This window comes from Bombus terrestris, chromosome 14, assembly GCF_910591885.1.
Source record: "Bombus terrestris chromosome 14, iyBomTerr1.2, whole genome shotgun sequence".
Classification (NCBI taxonomy): Eukaryota; Metazoa; Arthropoda; class Insecta; order Hymenoptera; family Apidae; genus Bombus; species Bombus terrestris.
The window spans coordinates 1,956,570-1,973,227 of NC_063282.1; the positions used below are offsets into that span (position 1 = coordinate 1,956,570).

Sequence of the window (16,658 nt, forward strand, 5' to 3'; positions counted from 1 at the left end):
ACATTTTTAACATAACTTTAATTTTGCATTTTAGAGAAAAGATGGCTTTCTTCACACGTGTTAATCTCAATGTTCCTGTACTTCCACCCGAAGATTCATTGTGTGAGAATCCATCGTCACCATCACCATCACTTATTCAGCACAGGAGACACGCCTCGGAACCAATTGCCACTGAATACATGGTTACTAAGCTTGGTGCTCAAGGTGTTTCAAATTTGACCATGCGGTCAAATAGTGTTCCTAGCGGGAATGCGTCCGCGGTGAAGACTGACGGTGCCGCGACCAATAACACGACTACGGTCACGAACGTGATCGAGGACGTTCCGGCGAACAGTACAAATAAATCTGTGAACGCGAAAGGTCGATCTACCGAGGCGAACGTGCATTGTCAAGAAAATGGTCAAGGTAGTGAGAGCCTAAAATCAACCGAAGAAAACGATAGTGAAGAGCCAAGGAGGTACGAATACGTCGTCGACAGAGTTCTCGGTGTTGAGGTGTAACGTTTACACCTATATTTTTACCAATAGACAAATCGTTCGAATCGAATGCCTACCAGTCTGGTGACTTTCAAACGGAAATAGAGGATTGAAAAAAAGAACAAGAGAATGTTGTTGTTTCTTTAATTTTTTCGAATTCCAGGTGCCATGCACGATGAGTAAAGAAAAACTAGATGAAGAACGTTTATCGAAAAACATTTGAACGGCATACACATAATGATGCTAGTGACTATTATAACTAGTACAACAAATTGAACGATGTTGCTGATATTTGTTATTGTTTTCTTTTTTTAATTATTGGTTATCGACAACGCGATGCCTTGAGAGAGTCATTCTAGAAAGACTTTTGAAACGATAGAAAAAAATGCGCGAAACAAGCGCTCTGTACATATGAGAATCGTAAATTATTTAAATGAGATTTTATGCGAGAATTATTTAATTTCAATCGATTCCATCGGGTTCCTCTCTTGTATCCCGGTTCATTATTTTACGTTATATCGCTTTGCTCATTTCCCCTTGCATATTCCCTCTTTAGAGCATACATGGCCCCACCGAGCAGCTGGACTGCAATATTGAAAATGTAATAAACGAAGAAAAAGAAAGTAAAGGGAAAGAGGAAAAAGCTGTCGCCCTGGTTGGCTGAACTCTGCCTCGATTCCATTACTGCCATTTCGTAACGTGTTCGCAATTATAATTTCGGATACTCTTCCTTCCGGCTACATCGAACGATATAATACGTAAGTGTCTTTTTATTGTGTTTTTAGCAATGAGTTGAGTTCAGCTATGTTCCGTTTCAATTAGATTATTCTCACTCGGCTCAAAGCGTGTTGTAAAATGTGTTATCGTCGTGAAATTGTTGATCCCTTTATTGATGAAAGAGATATAGCGAGGTCATAAAATTAGTCATAATTGAAAATACATGGTCTTCAAATGTCGAAGCAAAATTTTGAAGAAGAAAGAAGAAGATCTAAGGGGAGAGATAAGGCGCTTGAGCTTTGCCGAAAATGTAAGATGTCAACTTAGAATTAATACTTCCTTTACAACTGTAGCTTTATTTTTACCAATACAGTGATTATTATGAAATAAAAAAACGACGGAGGTTAATACTGCGTAATTTTAATGTATGTCTACTTGATGCTTTAACTTATGACCTCATTATATGACACGGTACATGATATTGATCCAAGCATCTGCATGTACACGTATGTATTTGCGTTAATTCTTTAATATATCCAAATACAGAGTCATTAACATTTTATCGATTGAAAAAGTAATTAGGTATATCGGTAGTACGAATGCAGCGATTACTTGAATTTAACTTTAATATTTCTGTACCATTTTTGCGAGTATATCGAGGAACCTGGTAGAGATTGAATTTTCTTGTGGAGGTTAGTAAATGTCTTTGAAACAACAATCATGTAAATAACTTTGTATATACGCATCGACAATCCTGTTTACGCGTCTATAAAATATAAATATATATAGATACAAATTATATACATATATCCATGTATTTACGAGTGCATGCGTGTGGGTCTATATGTTGCAACATATGTTATGCGTATACATGTATGTATGTATCTATAGTGCGTATAAGACAGAGAAATTTATGCGATAAATTTGTATGGTCCGAGAATGCATATTTTTATAGTAAAATACGTGCACAACTTGTACAACAGCTTTTATTACTTCTTTGACAACACAGAGGAGAAAACGGAAGTAGTCTGTTCTGTAAGAGAACTACGTTTTCAAAGTGCAGGACCTATTACGTATGTATGTATTTAATTAACGTGTTGCATTAACCTATTGTAAACCAATCATTCGACGAGGTGACGTAATGTCTTACGGTGTTGAAATCAAGTATGACAATGATGTCGATGACAAATGTTGAACGATGGGGCGACGATAGTAACTAAATGCGTTTACGATGGACGGTAGCAAAATAAAAAACAACGATAATGCTGTTAATAACGGTATCATTGATAATAGCAATGTAAAGTGGCGGCAATGAGTATAATAGAACATGAAATATGAATCATGGTACTGATATCGATAAGAATAGTAATAACGATAATAATAAGTTCGTAATGAAATATACACATACATAAACACGTACATCCTCCGAGAAACAACCACAATATGACTTGTAAGTAATAATAATGATTTAAATGGTAGTGATTCATATGATAACGATTAAAAGGAAAAAAATACAGTATATATATTCTTGCCATATTATTTTGTATCGTAAATTTTGTTTCTCAGACTTTTAGTGATTAATATACTTCTTTTAATTCCTGAACCGTTTTATGTGACTAACTACAGCAGTGGTGCAATAAAATTATTCTACCATTGTCCAAGTAGTACGAAGATTCGACATATTTTCAAATTTCTGATATGACGTAGCTATTTAAATCGAACCAAATTTCCGTAGAAATATTTTATTCACCATTATATGGAATAGTGAAATAACAGGCATGAAGTTTTTATAATTGATATTAACACACTATGTGGTTTATGATTTCCCACCATCTTAAGTTTTATCGAATTACTAAAATTTTGCTGATGCTTGTTTCAGTATATTCATTTTCAAATCCGAAATAATTAAAAAATGTATTATTATCGATCATAAAATATTTCCAATTCTATTCATAAATGTCTGTCAACTTTGTTTCAATCGAAATATGTCATAACTACAAATATTATATCATTCATGGTGTTTAGAACAAACTATGGACTTAGAAACTTAACTTAAACAGCGCTAATTTATAAATTTACAATATTTCAAATATTATGTTTGCACCTCTGAATTCTAACTTGATAGATACGGATATTTGTAGAGTATATATATATTTATTGAAGTCTTAAAAAGAAATAAAAGATGTTGAAATCTTTGCACGGTATTAATGAAAATAACATAGAAGCAAAGAATAAAATATCCTTGCGCATGTTTGAAAATCACGCCGGCGCAGTGGACGGAGTACTCGAGTTCATTCGGATTGGCTGAACGGTTCAGTAGACTTGTGGACAACGTCTCACCCCTTTTAGTATAGCCGAGTGCATCCGGCGCGATGTTGTTGTGTGGTGTTTTGTGTACTGCATTGTCAGTTTCCTTCGGTGCGATCGTACAAATTCTAATATTTTTTCTGCAAAACTCGAACATCTCGAAAGTGCAAGCTTCCCTTCCACCGGGAGCTGGTTAGTTTTTATTCCAGAGATACTATAGATTGAAAATATTCGATATCAAGGTTTTGTTGGGTTAGACTGACTGATACAATAGGGTCTATGTATATGATAAGGACAATTACGATTAAAATATACTAGAAGTTCAAATTAACTAGAAAGTTCAAGTTTGTTTTCTTTTAATTTATTTGATAATACGATTAATTTATTCTATTAAAACGTTTTTTACATTCTGTTTAATTTTGTCGCTCGTTCATGTATTTTTCCTTACTTGTCTAGTTTATATACGAACATTTAAATAGTCGAACAAAAAATTGCTAGATTATTTGAATTTTAAGAACAAGATTTATCTACTTCGAGAGACAAGATACTCTTACTAAACATTTGTTCCACTCGTCTGTACGCGTATCGATTCTCGTTCAATCGTTTCTTCGCTGGCGCGCTTTTTTTGAAAACGAGTACGTTTATGGTAGTGAGTTTATCTCGCGAAGAAAGTTTACAATTCGTATATCATAGAATCCAAGCTTTCGTAACCACGTATATCATTGCAATGCATGTATTTCGTGGATTGTACGAGTGTCGAGTCACTGGAAATCGTGTCACTGAATAATCTAGGTGACAGAATCTGGAAGACGTATTACGATATGTAATTCAGCGGTCAGCTGTGAATGTTCGTCAACTAATCGATATTATTATCGACACCATGTTTTCCGCACCGGGAATCCCGGTATATATATACATACAATATCCATACGCACATATGGATAGCATCAAGTTCTACGTAAGTACTATACAATTCGCTGACATACGGAGCATTTAACACTGGTTTGAATCACGCTTCCCCCGAACATTCCCACGCAACCAGAACTATCTGTTGGATCCGAATAATGTTGAACTTGGATGCCAAAGACCTTTGGCTAATTACATCAGATCGCTTTATAAGTCGATATTTCGACGTTATGTAAATATGCAAACTGTGTTTATAATAATATTTATGCATTTATAATAATATTTAAAATAGAACTTGATACAGGAATACGTTAAATAACACATAAACATCTCTAAATTTGGTATTATCATAATATATAGCAGAAATAAATTGATGTAAATAATATTTATCTTACGAGCAGAACATTGGTTCATATGTTATGTGATTTATATTGTCATATGTATATACTTTTAGTCGTATATTTTTTTCAGTATTTTCATCTTTATACAAAATTTTATTTATTAAATAGTAATAAATATAGTAAAATAATTCGGGCTCGTTGTTTATGACTCAAGTATATGAAAAATATAGTATTTAAAACTCTAAATTATTTGTTATTTTATTTCAAACCATTAATGAAAGCGACATATTACTAGAAAATAATTTATTTCATTTTGATATACACCTTTTTAATCTTACACTAACGGTACCTATACTGGAAGTATACATAATTACATTTTTAAGTTGTAAGGTTGGAAATAAAATGAAAACTACGTTTTTCTAAGAACATACATTTATTAATAGAAAAACATGAAACACAGGGAAATTTAATAATGGTACATCAGTGATACATCACGAAAATAAAAATAAACTTTAAAACATAATCTTCAATTTTAATTCGCTTCCTGAATTCTCGTAATACCAATTAATAGTTAAGATAAAAATAATTAATCAAAGTGATTGGTTATTTCGAAATACATATGATATCAAGTACATAGCGGTAACATGGTATCAGATCATTTCCTTTAAGTTAGAAATGGCTGAACAAATATCCACGAGCTATTAATTAAAGCAAAACATTCCGTTCAGGATAATGAGCCGATTAGAGAACGTAATTGAAGCTCTCGCAATAAAGTTCGGTGTATTGCACGATAAATTGGAGTTGGATAACAGGTGAGAGTATAACTAGATACGTGACCAGCAATAATTCGTAACAGTGCGCATCGGAAGGGGTTGTAAAGGCATGGTCTCTAGCGGAATCGAACTGGTAAAGCCTGGAAGACTAATCAGAATCAATTTACATTATTTTCACCATAGGAACTCGGTTCCCTATCGATTTAACACTACCACCACTGGCTAAAAATATTCAAGGTGTACGTAGCAAATCTTTACATTACGCGATGCATGAAAAGTTTGTATAAGCGAGAAGTCACTATTTGCTGAAATACATAAAAAGGAATTATGCGTTGAAAATTCTATATAAATACGTTAGGTTTAGACATAGATGGCTTGATCGAGGAAATATGACGAATGTATTGGAAAAGGAAAGGATCTTTTACATTCATACGCTGTACGACAGAAGGTAAAATAAAAAGAATCGCGTTTAAACAAGCAGTTTGTTATTTCTTGCGCTTTATAATTTTGTCAAAGGTTCTTTCTAACGTGTTATTATATTTTACTTTTTTATTCTTATAAACAGTAATGTATCGTTTGTTTTTTTAATTAATACATACGCTTGAAACGATTTCACTGATTATAGAATTTTCCAACTTGAAATTATCTTAACACACCGGTGAGGGTAACGATGCTTTACCTGCTTATAATTCATTTTGAAGTTTTATTCATCATGTGCATAATTCATGACTGAAATATGCTAAAGTAAGTATTAGCCAATTTCAAGTGAAATTGAATACATAGATACTTACCTATTCGTTGAACAAAGTTCCAATAAAAGAGAATTCAATGACCTCATGCAAATTAACGAGCAATTTATAGTCACGCAGTAGCATGACAAACTTTTTGACAGATTTTCTCCTTCTACCGGAAGTTTTTAACTAGTATGTACTCTAATTGGTTACTTCATAGTTTTTGAAGTCGTTAAAATAGTTCCCTACACTTTTTAGCGTGTCTCGCACATGAGAAATTAATCCATCACGATCAATATTAATTCAACAATCAGGATCGCTTGTTGTCTCTCTGATAATAACAAGCCAATTTTGTCACTTCATATAAATATCTAATAATTTTTAATTATGTAAATCGAATAATTATTAATACTGTATATATATGTATGTGTACCTAATTTAATGTTGGATGTTTACGACCAAGTTGGTCTATTCGTTATATTAATGTCACGTTGTCTCGTAAACGATTCGCATGACTAAAGGTCATTGTCCTTGTTGACGATAAGTTCCTATGAAAGTGAAGCTTTCACGCACCACCGCTTCACGTTTGTCCGTTCCTCTTTCATAGCAATGCGGAAATAAATATCATGTAATTTGAAATTACGTAACGTCAAAAGAATATTTTACTCGCGAGATATCCTGAACTGTGACATTTAATTGAAATTTCAAAATAATTATATTCTATTATTTTGCGTATATTAATTTTACGCTTGTTTTTTTAAATAAAATTGATATCAACAGCTGTAAGCGTAAGCAAGGCGATTATTTATATAAAATTATGTTATAATATTTAATTTTTGATCGATTTTATTTTTTACGCTTTAGCGGAATGTTTTACGAGAATATACTTGTCAACGAATAACAGTTAAAATTCCAACAATATTTAAAACAATATCGCGCAGCGATTAGCCTATATCCTGTATATTAAAAAAAAGGATATTTGTTCTATTTTTGTAATCAACACGATTAATTTCATAAGACAAACCTCGTTTATACATTACCACGTTTATACGATGCAATAAAGACGGTTAATTAAAACGGTGCATTAAAACATAAATTTGAATCGATTACTCGTCTTAACCAAACTGAATACTCGAAAATATTTATTCTTCCTACTACTACGTATCGTGAAATATAATATACAATTTCTTGTTCGACTTCATATTACCGTAATCTATCCTCAGTTTGCTAAGTAATAAATCAAATAAATATCATTAAAACGCGCCTTTCACTTCCATCCTTATTAATCGAAGCGTATAATTTACGAGTAAAATGTTTGTTACCTCAGAGGATGAAATTATTCTGATCGAGCATCTGCCAGGACGTCGAGTGCATCTGCAAGACTTCTTTTGGTCAGATGCCAAGGACGCACCACCATGGGTAGACGCTAATCAAGGGCTGACGTTTTACGAAACTAGAACAGTTCATCATACCGTAACATTGTACTCGCCGGCGGAAGACAAAGATAATCATAAACCATTTCCCGATCACGCTGAACCTAACGAACCAAAATGCACTACTTGCATCGAACCAACGCCTAGATTGGACGACGACACGGACCAAAATATCGGTGTCCTTATCGGAGAAGATCCTGGTCCAAGGTATGTATTTATTTATTTTCCAATTTGCGGGTATTTATGTAATTCGTTCACGAATATTTTCACACTTGGTGCCATCCGATCGAAATATAAATATTTTTACTACACTTCCGACGGTATGTTGGAAGAATGTTTCCCTACTCTTAATTATCGTGTTTCTTGCCATAACCGGGGCTAAGTGTTTCGGTAAATTGAAACTGAGTATATATGCGTTAATCAGATTGCGTGTTTATTTCTAAGAAATGAGCTGGCACTACAAAAACCTTTATAAACAGTAAAAACGTGACTGGAAACACACGTTCCAATTAACCTAACATTTTAACATTGCACAGGCGATCGTGTCCAACGTTCGCAGCTTCACGTTTTCTTACGGGCGAGACATACATAATTACGTAATAAGTAACGCCACAAACAACACTTTACGCAGAATAATTGAAATATTCTTTTTTCATTGTCCACGATTTAGGTACTGGTTGCTAACAGTTCTTCGGGCAGGTGAAGCCATACCGCCAAAAATCGAATTGAAACTAGCCCGATTGTATAAGACTGCGTTTTCAAGGCAGCAGCATCGTCATCTTGGACTTTCACAGACGAACGCACGATTTCGAAGAATTGCAAGAGGGCACGCGCTTCTTAGAAACAAGGTACGCTTGCTGAATCAACGTACAATGGAAACGCGTACGAACACATACGTACCACCATTATGTATTACATATTAAAAATATTCAAAAAAATGAACAAACCTAACCGTCCAATTTGGCAGACGCAATCATAAACGTTCATAGATATATCCTCTAAATTCATTAAAATATTATCACCATATAGCGATGATAAGGTGAAATTAATCGCTATTACACTCTTCGTCGTACATCGTCCCGCTCCTTGTCTAACAGGAACTGAGATACTTCCACGCACATTCTATTCTCCGCTCCTGTTACTTTCTCACGATTCGTCTCCGATAGATGGCAACACTGTTATACGTATATCTATCCTTGCCACGTAATATCACTACCATGTCTATTATCGAGGATTAAAGAAGGTCGGAACTGCGGGAAAGTAACAGGAGTATAGAATGCGCGAGGAAGTATCTCAATTACTGTTAGACAAGGAGAACTGTATCGTGCGACAAGGACGGACATACGTGACGTCACAGACAAGGAAAGCTATATTGTGCAAAAAGGACAGAAGTACTTCTCCCTTTAGTTTCACGATTATTCGTTAATTACGCTTTTCCCTGATAAAATTCATGAATTTTCAGGATCATACTACAAAGGCAGAACCTCTGGCAAGATTCACACACCGATTTCGACCGGAATTTCCCTTTAATCAATTAGGTACAGGTCTGCGATTTTCCATAAATATTAACGTTTTGCCGCAGTAATTCGATCTCTAAGGAATTGTGGAAGCTTCCATAGATCCTGTACTAAATTCTTTGCGCGTAAAAGCTCGTAAATCAATTACGCGTGGCGAAAATTATGCGAAAATTTGCGACGTGGCCCATGACTGACGAGGGGACTCCGTGGATAATCGTCAAAAACTAAATAATTAGGCACAAATTCTGGTCGAAATCATGTGCAAAACCGTTCTCAGAGACCCCCTCTATATTCTTCGATTCTAAAAGTGCAGAAACAGAGCAATTAATGAAAATTCGATGAATTAAGAAAGAGTCGTATGTCTGTCCTTGTCGCACAGTAGTGCGCACCTGGTCTACGATCGATGCTGCTATCTATCGAAACCGGCTGGAATTACGGAAATGTAACAGGAGTATAGAACATGCGAGGAGGTATTTCAACTCCTGTTAGACAAGAAGAGCTATATTGTGCGACAAGGACAGACATACGTGACGTCACAGACAAGGAGAGCTATATCGCGCGACAAGGACAGACATACTTCTCACTCTAATTTCACGATTATTCCTTCATTACTCTTCTCCCTGGTAAAAGCGACGAACTTTCAGGATCGCAAGGCAAAGGTGGAACCTCTGGCAAGATTCACACGTCGATTTCAATCGGAATTTACCTTTAATTAATTAGTTATGAACAATTATCGTAGCTAATGTCGCGGTTACCGCGTTACTGGTCTGCAACTTTTTACAAATACCAACTTTACGACATTTTAATTCGCAATCTAATGAATTGTAGAAGCTTTCTTAGATCCTGTACTAAATTCTTCGTGCGTAAAAGTTCATAAATTAATTACGCGTGATGAAAATTATGCGAAAATTTGCGGCGTGGCCCACGACTTACGAGGGGACGTCGTGGATAATCGTTAAAAACTGAATGATTAGGCAGAAATTCTGGTCGAAATCGGTGCGAAACCGTTCTCAGAGATCCCCTCTATATTCTGCGATTCTAAAAGTGCAGGATTTTGTACCAGAAACGGAGCAATTAATGAAAATTCGATGAATTAGAGAGAAAAGTATGTTTGTCCTTGTCGCACAGTAGTGCGCTCCTTGTTTACGGACAAGCTATGCCCTGCAATCTGTGTGCGGAAGCTGGAACATAAAGTTATAGCGTGTGAGAATAGATGGCAGTTGATGGTTGTTCGCAGGCAAAGAGGGATTGAGAAATTAGTTCCGCTTTCCACCGCTACGCGCTGATAGTATCGCTGTCCCTAAAAATCTGACAGATCATAAGAGTAAGATAATGTAAATTGAGATGAAGTGTGTTCTTAGTAGAAAATAACATTTTCGTAGAAGTAAGTAACACAAAGTATACTTCACCGAGGCTATGGATTTAAACCAAAGTTATCTATAGTACGTAGATAATTTGTAGCTTATGTATGAATGTAACTATAGACGTATCTTAAGATTCAGAGCCTTTTGTTGGATGGAAAGAGATCGAACAAATTTTCTTTATTAAGAAATGCTAATTAAGAGAATCGATCTGTGAACTTTTAGGTTTGTGTCTACCGGATTATATCATCAGCTTTCTTCCTACGTTTCTTTCAGCCTACAAACTGTAAATAGAATGATTTAAAAATTTTGCGGGATAGATTGAAGCACTCGTATGAATAGTATTTAATTGTTCGCAAACTACGTTCGAAATATGAATCGTAATTTCTCGTGGACGTAGTTAAAGGCGTAAACCTCGAAAAAAATGTATACACGTACAATGCAAATTAATTGCGCGGAGGTGAGAAATTTTTATTTTTTAATTTCAAGAGGAAAGAATTGTCTCTCTAATTACGGAATATTCGTTAATTACTCTTGCTTTTAAATCATAATTTTAGAATCTTGGAATAAAGAATGGATTCCAGACGACATTCGCATACACCTTTCAAGATGAATCTGTGTTTAAGGAATAGGTTATTAACAATTATTTCATAAAATTGGCAGCGTTAATATCTATGAGTTTTTATTAATCCGCAACTTTTAAATGATTTTAATTTACAGTCCCTGCAATCATAGAAGCTTCCTTAAACCCCGAGCATTCCATAAAGTACACCTTCGTATTTCTACAGTAACAGTAAATAAATTTATGAGAGTTACTTTCAAAGGTTTATATATACATTTTTAAATACAAGCTAACGTGGCAAACATACAGTTGCAATAAATATTTGTCAAACGTTGTTTCAGCCAGAGATCGCCAGTCAGGGAGAAATGCCGCGAAATTCCATGATCTCATCGCCTAAACTAAGGATTCCAGGGAATTCAGAGTCTCAGATCTCTACAATACCAAACCAAATAAAGCTACTTCAAGTGTCCAGCTTTAAAAATACTCTTGTCTCAACGACGACAAGCGTTAACGATGTTGGGAATCGCAATGAGCAAATTCGAATAGACGATTTTCAATTAAAAATGACAAAGTCGAGCCTCGTCAAAGAGAAAATATCGTACGATAAAAATCTATCCGCAACTACGTCGTTAGACTTTAATGAAAATACCACAGGCTATCCTGATCAACGATCATTGCAGTATGATCTATCTTTTAATTCGTCTTCTGATCTTTTTAATAATCTTCACGACCGTACAAATAATCGTGCTACGTCAAGGGAAGAAATATTGAACGACGGTGGTTCAGACAGTACGAATACAAGCAAATATTCCGAGTTACGTTTATTGGATCATTCTGGAGACGAGGCTGTCCAAGTTAGAATGCAAAATACCAGTGTAACGGACAGTGGGGCTACGAAGTTGATTTATTCGGTTCACCTAGGAGGGAAACCTGTACCCGCAGAAACAGCTGCCAGGGATATGGCTCTTTTGTCACCTCAAGAGGTTGCATTGGAACTTGGCGCGCCAGTTCTTATTCAAAGCGAACGTAAGTACTTATAGTTCTTACTTATAGTAGTATAGTATATTATTATTTTCCGTTAAGAAGCAAGATATCTTAGCACCGCTTTTTCATAATTAGGTGTGCGAATGAATGATGCGAATTTTCCAGTGAGATTCCAAGTCTATTTAAAAAGAAGGTACAGCCGGTGGTTCGATCAAAATATTTGCCATCGCTTTCTACGATTTTAAGAGACGATTCACGTGGTCGGATAACGTCGAGTCAGGTCAAAATCGCTTACGGGTAATTCAACGAGAGTATTTGCAAATTGGTTGTTCGGTCAAGTCGAATGAAAATCTCTTGACCGGAGCCTGACTCGACGTGATCTGACCGTATCGTTATCGCTAGTCTGAATCAAACTAGAGCCATCTATGAATTCTTTCGTTAAATTCTGAATGGCAAATCGTGAATTCTCTCATGGAAAAATGCTGCGTCTCTAGACAAGAACCAATCGCCGAGTCATTTTTGTATCTCATCCGCTAATTGAAAGTGAGTATCGGATAAGACGTGTTACGTCGATCGGAACAGGTAATAATCCTAGGGAGTAACGTCTAGTGAATAAGTTGGCTGCTACAAGGTATCCCAAACGCGATTCATTATGACAACATGAACAACTTGCGATAATCTTCTTTGAATAAACTTGAGTTCCACTGACAAATTTGAATTGTTCGTTTGTACGCCTAGATTGCAGGTATATTTATTAATATGTAATCTAAATAAAATTTATCTTCTTTTTTTAATTAAAATGGGTACGAATGCTAATATCTACAGGGATAATGATTAACTCCTAATATATAAAAAGGACATTTAATATATATCTTACAGTATGTCCAATATATTAATACATTACGTTCCTTGTTTTAAGTAGTACTGATTTATAAGCATTTCGAGTTTCGATCATTTTTCCTAAAGTTACTTTGCATTTTCTATGTACATAGCGTACTTGAAAGAAACACGACCATTGGCTCTTTCGAGGAAAAGAGATGCATGGCTGTTAATCGGTGCAGCAAGCGCTGGTTTTATTTTGTTAGCATTGGTTGTCACGGGATTAGTTCTCGCAGCAAAAAGGAAACGAGCACACAGCGCTGTAGCTGCACCACCGAGTCATCATGTTTTAAGGAAGAAACAAGAATATATACAAGCAGCTACTGGTCTTGATAATAATGCTTGTTCGACGTCCGAAATGGAAATTAAGGTATGTGAGAAATTAGAGTAGCAGCATAGGAAACGTGAAATAATATTATCTAAAGTAACGTGATTGACTGTTAAAAGTTAAAAAATATAACGATTAATAGACTTTGAATTTTCATATGCATTTGTGCTAAATTTAAAAATGCAAAGGTGTAATGAGATTTAAAGTACTCGTGTAATATTTAGCGTATAGAATAAATATCTACTTAGATTCCCACTTTAAGCACGCAAGCTATGGCTACTAATTTTTTTAATAGTTTGCGTGATATTGAACATAAATATAAATGAAAAATCCGGAATAGTAAGAACACTGTCCAATAATCAAACTAAATGACTAGCTGGAATTATAGGTACAGACTCTTGCATTTATTCGACTATCGACTTGGGGCAAATATTCAACCTTCGTTTACTCTGATTTATTGCGAAGCAACTCTATCGATCTACTGCACATCCTATCGTTCTTCGCAGACTGACGGTACCAGTCAGAGACAGACTCCTGGAAGTTTATCGAGGACTCCGGTGTCTCTCGAAACCCCCGACAGTCTCGAGGCGGGAATTCATCAAGTTTCGAGCGACAACGACGAAGAACAGAAAAGTAAAGCGCTAGAACCGAGACCGTGGGAATACTCTTCGAAAAGAACCAAGTACATTCAAGTGTTAATTGCAAGATGATACAAATTTCATTTGTTAAAATTTCTTAGTTTGTTTTCAAGCTTAACTGAAATCCTATCTTCGTATTTTCAAACTTCTAATAATGTTGAACCATATCTTAAGATCTAATTTTTTTCTTTTGAAGCTTTTAATTATATTCAATCTTATCTTGCTATTTCGATACTTCTGTAAATCTGTAAGAAGTATAACGCGGTATTTAATTGTTATCGTTCAATTATAGAATGGCACATGAAAGAATGTCACGAACAAACGCTGTTGACACGCCTCGAACATCTGATTCAATGGATGTCATTGTTGATCATCTAGAAACATTAGATTCTTTGGAAAAAGATTACACGAGGCAAGAAGAAGCCACTGCTTCACCGCATTCTTACCTTTCTATGCCATCTTGTAAGCCATTCCCCAGCATGAAAAGTGTTGAACCACTTTCTAGAGTACTCGAACCAGTTATGGTGAGCAAACTTTAATCTTGCAATAAAAATTGTAACGAAAACATGACATAAAATTATTCCAACGAAAACATATTAAATATTTAATACTTTACATGTGTTCCTCACTGATTTTATGCGTTTTATATTTGTTTTATTTAGGTCAAACATCTAGACATAGACTCTCCAGAACTGGTAAGGCGAGAAAACGATCGTTTGGGTCTTTATACGGGCGATGGTGTGAATGATAAATTTTTTGCGCGAACCTCAAGTGCTGTCAAAGACCCTGGAGTTATAGGACCGATAGTATGGAATCTTCGGCGACAAAATTTGTCCGCAGAAGGTATCCCTTTCAGCCCATTTATTCTAGTATTTTTCGAATTAAATTTTCTTATTACGTAATTTGAACTGTGATTTAAGACAATGGTACATCCGGAACGGATGTTGATCCAACTTATGCAATGCCATCCGGTCCTGTGGGAAAAGCAAGGAGAAGACTTCACGAACTGCTGGAAGATTCTTTCAGTCTCTTTGGAAGTAGAGATGCAAAATCAGAAGCACAATTATGCGCCACAAGACCAACTTCAGCAGCACGTGCACCGGATATTCTCACGATATTTTCCGAAACTAAAGGAAGAATCACTCACGCTAGGTATTCTTATTTAGAGATTGTAATTGAGAAGCATTCTGAAAAAAGCTCTGCTAAATTAAGAGTCTATATTGTAATTATTAATTAAAACATAGTTAGTGTTAAAAGTCAGAGATAAAACTTCTCACATAATTTACTCTCATTTTACTCATTTTGGATCTTGTTGGCCCATTTTCTAGAAAGCTTATCAATTACTTTTTCAGTATATTCTGTTTAAAATTCATGTTAATGTCTGTATTTAATTTCGTCTTTAGTCCTATATCTCCACCATTAGCGGAAATGCAGGTTCGACCTCGTACGTCGTTACCGGTGAAATCCAACGACGGTGATATTGCAGAAAATGGACATTTCCAACCACCGCGATCTCGCAGTGGTTGGGGTTCGAGACCACTAAGTGCTGGTCCCTTTCATAGGCCTAACTTGCCAGATGTTGATACGAGGCGTATACTTGTCGACAGCCAACTTCCACCGGAAGATCCAGCAGTACCATTAATAGCTTCGATTAAAAGAGAACTTGAAAAGTTTTCTCCGCAATAAAATAAATAATCGAAGGGGTAACGACATTAAGCAATAACAAGTATTAAAGACTAAAGTACAATTGAGTTAGTTCAAAGATCGATGAACGTGCAAACTCCAATTATACTTCCTACACTGATTCTACAGAGATCGATATTATTGAGGATATTCTAATGAAGAATTAATAGAAAGATTTTCCTGAGACTGTTATTTATAAGCGCAACCAACTACTACTAATTGACAATTGCCAGTACAATATTAATTTCCAGCAGTTTCAATCTCTAAGAAATTAATATTACAATGGCTCTGTTGAGCTGACTAACCGAGTTAACAATTACCAAAGAAAAACCAATATTTATAAGATGGATAAAAGACATGAAAAATCAGTATTTGAAATTACATTTATAACAATTGTAAATATTTAACAAATTTTTATACGTACGTATTCACTGAATTCATTCACATCGATTCATTCATGCAAGTAATATTTTCTTGAAAGACTGTCGAAAGTAAAAAATTATTATAAAATATCTATTTACACATTGTACACATATTGATGCTATTATAGTTATTATCAATTTATCGTTAACGAAATGAAATGCTGCTGTTTTCACGAAGATAATTAGAAAGGAAATGACTTTTTAAAATAGTTTTTTATATATTTTTGTTATATTTTTGTTTGTACAGATAGCAAAGTTAAAAGAACCAAAAAGACACTGTTACGATATTCACTATCAAATTATTTATTTTTTAACTAATACGCTTATTGTATCTTTCGTTTCCCATTGTATATATCACGAATTACTGTAAGTTAGCTAATTTTAATGCATGATCATTTGACATAAAGCGATCATTTCTTACTAAAAACTTCAGAATTGTTTAATTTTAAGAAAGTACGATTTTATAATTAATTCCATCCAGTATAAAAATATTTTTAATCCAAGTATACTCTAATAATGTATCAGAAAGCAAATAAATTATTGATATTTTTAATTATGTACACATACATATATTAATTAACTCTATAAACATATACGAAG

The 16,658-nt window shown here is 34.8% G+C and overlaps 2 protein-coding genes and 1 long non-coding RNA gene across 11 annotated transcripts in view; 2 read left to right on the plus strand and 1 right to left on the minus strand.

The window, feature by feature from the left end:
- Positions 1 to 2,732, plus strand: part of LOC100651971 (protein kibra) — a 42,586-nt gene extending 39,854 nt beyond the window's left edge. For all 5 annotated transcript variants that reach the window (XM_048411687.1, XM_020866463.2, XM_020866464.2 and 2 more), the window contains one exon: positions 35 to 2,732. In XM_048411687.1, the coding sequence (XP_048267644.1) occupies positions 35 to 500 (466 nt within the window). In that variant the 3' untranslated portion in view covers positions 501 to 2,732. The remainder of the gene's footprint in view (positions 1 to 34) is intronic.
- A 144-nt stretch (positions 2,733 to 2,876) lies between these two features.
- On the plus strand, positions 2,877 to 16,611 carry LOC100643825. 3 transcript variants are annotated; one of them, XM_020866467.2, is made up of 11 exons: positions 9,862 to 10,585; positions 10,788 to 11,022; positions 11,120 to 11,194; positions 11,283 to 11,386; positions 11,470 to 12,150; positions 13,101 to 13,357; positions 13,822 to 13,997; positions 14,246 to 14,477; positions 14,616 to 14,796; positions 14,874 to 15,105; positions 15,357 to 16,611. In XM_020866467.2, the coding sequence occupies exons 3-11, from the start codon at positions 11,136 to 11,138 to the stop codon at positions 15,637 to 15,639; spliced, it is 2,205 nt and encodes a 734-aa protein (XP_020722126.2). In that variant the 5' UTR covers positions 9,862 to 10,585; positions 10,788 to 11,022; positions 11,120 to 11,135; the 3' UTR covers positions 15,640 to 16,611. The 3 variants fall into 3 exon arrangements, with proteins under 3 accessions (XP_003400427.2, XP_020722126.2, XP_020722127.2); XM_020866468.2 differs by having other exon boundaries at positions 10,839 to 11,022; XM_003400379.4 differs by lacking the exons at positions 9,862 to 10,585; positions 10,788 to 11,022; positions 11,120 to 11,194; positions 11,283 to 11,386 and adding exons at positions 2,877 to 3,692; positions 7,579 to 7,891; positions 8,355 to 8,532 and having other exon boundaries at positions 11,466 to 12,150.
- Positions 5,162 to 7,711, minus strand: LOC110119852. Of its 3 annotated transcripts, none has more exons than XR_002308363.2 (3): positions 7,574 to 7,711; positions 6,685 to 7,478; positions 5,162 to 6,582 (listed from the first exon to the last, which is right to left on the minus strand). It is a non-coding gene; the product is annotated as an uncharacterized LOC110119852 (long non-coding RNA). The 3 variants fall into 3 exon arrangements; XR_007226241.1 differs by having other exon boundaries at positions 5,162 to 6,249; positions 6,312 to 6,582; positions 6,685 to 7,585; XR_007226240.1 differs by having other exon boundaries at positions 6,685 to 7,585.
- Positions 16,612 to 16,658: the final 47 nt, after the last annotated feature.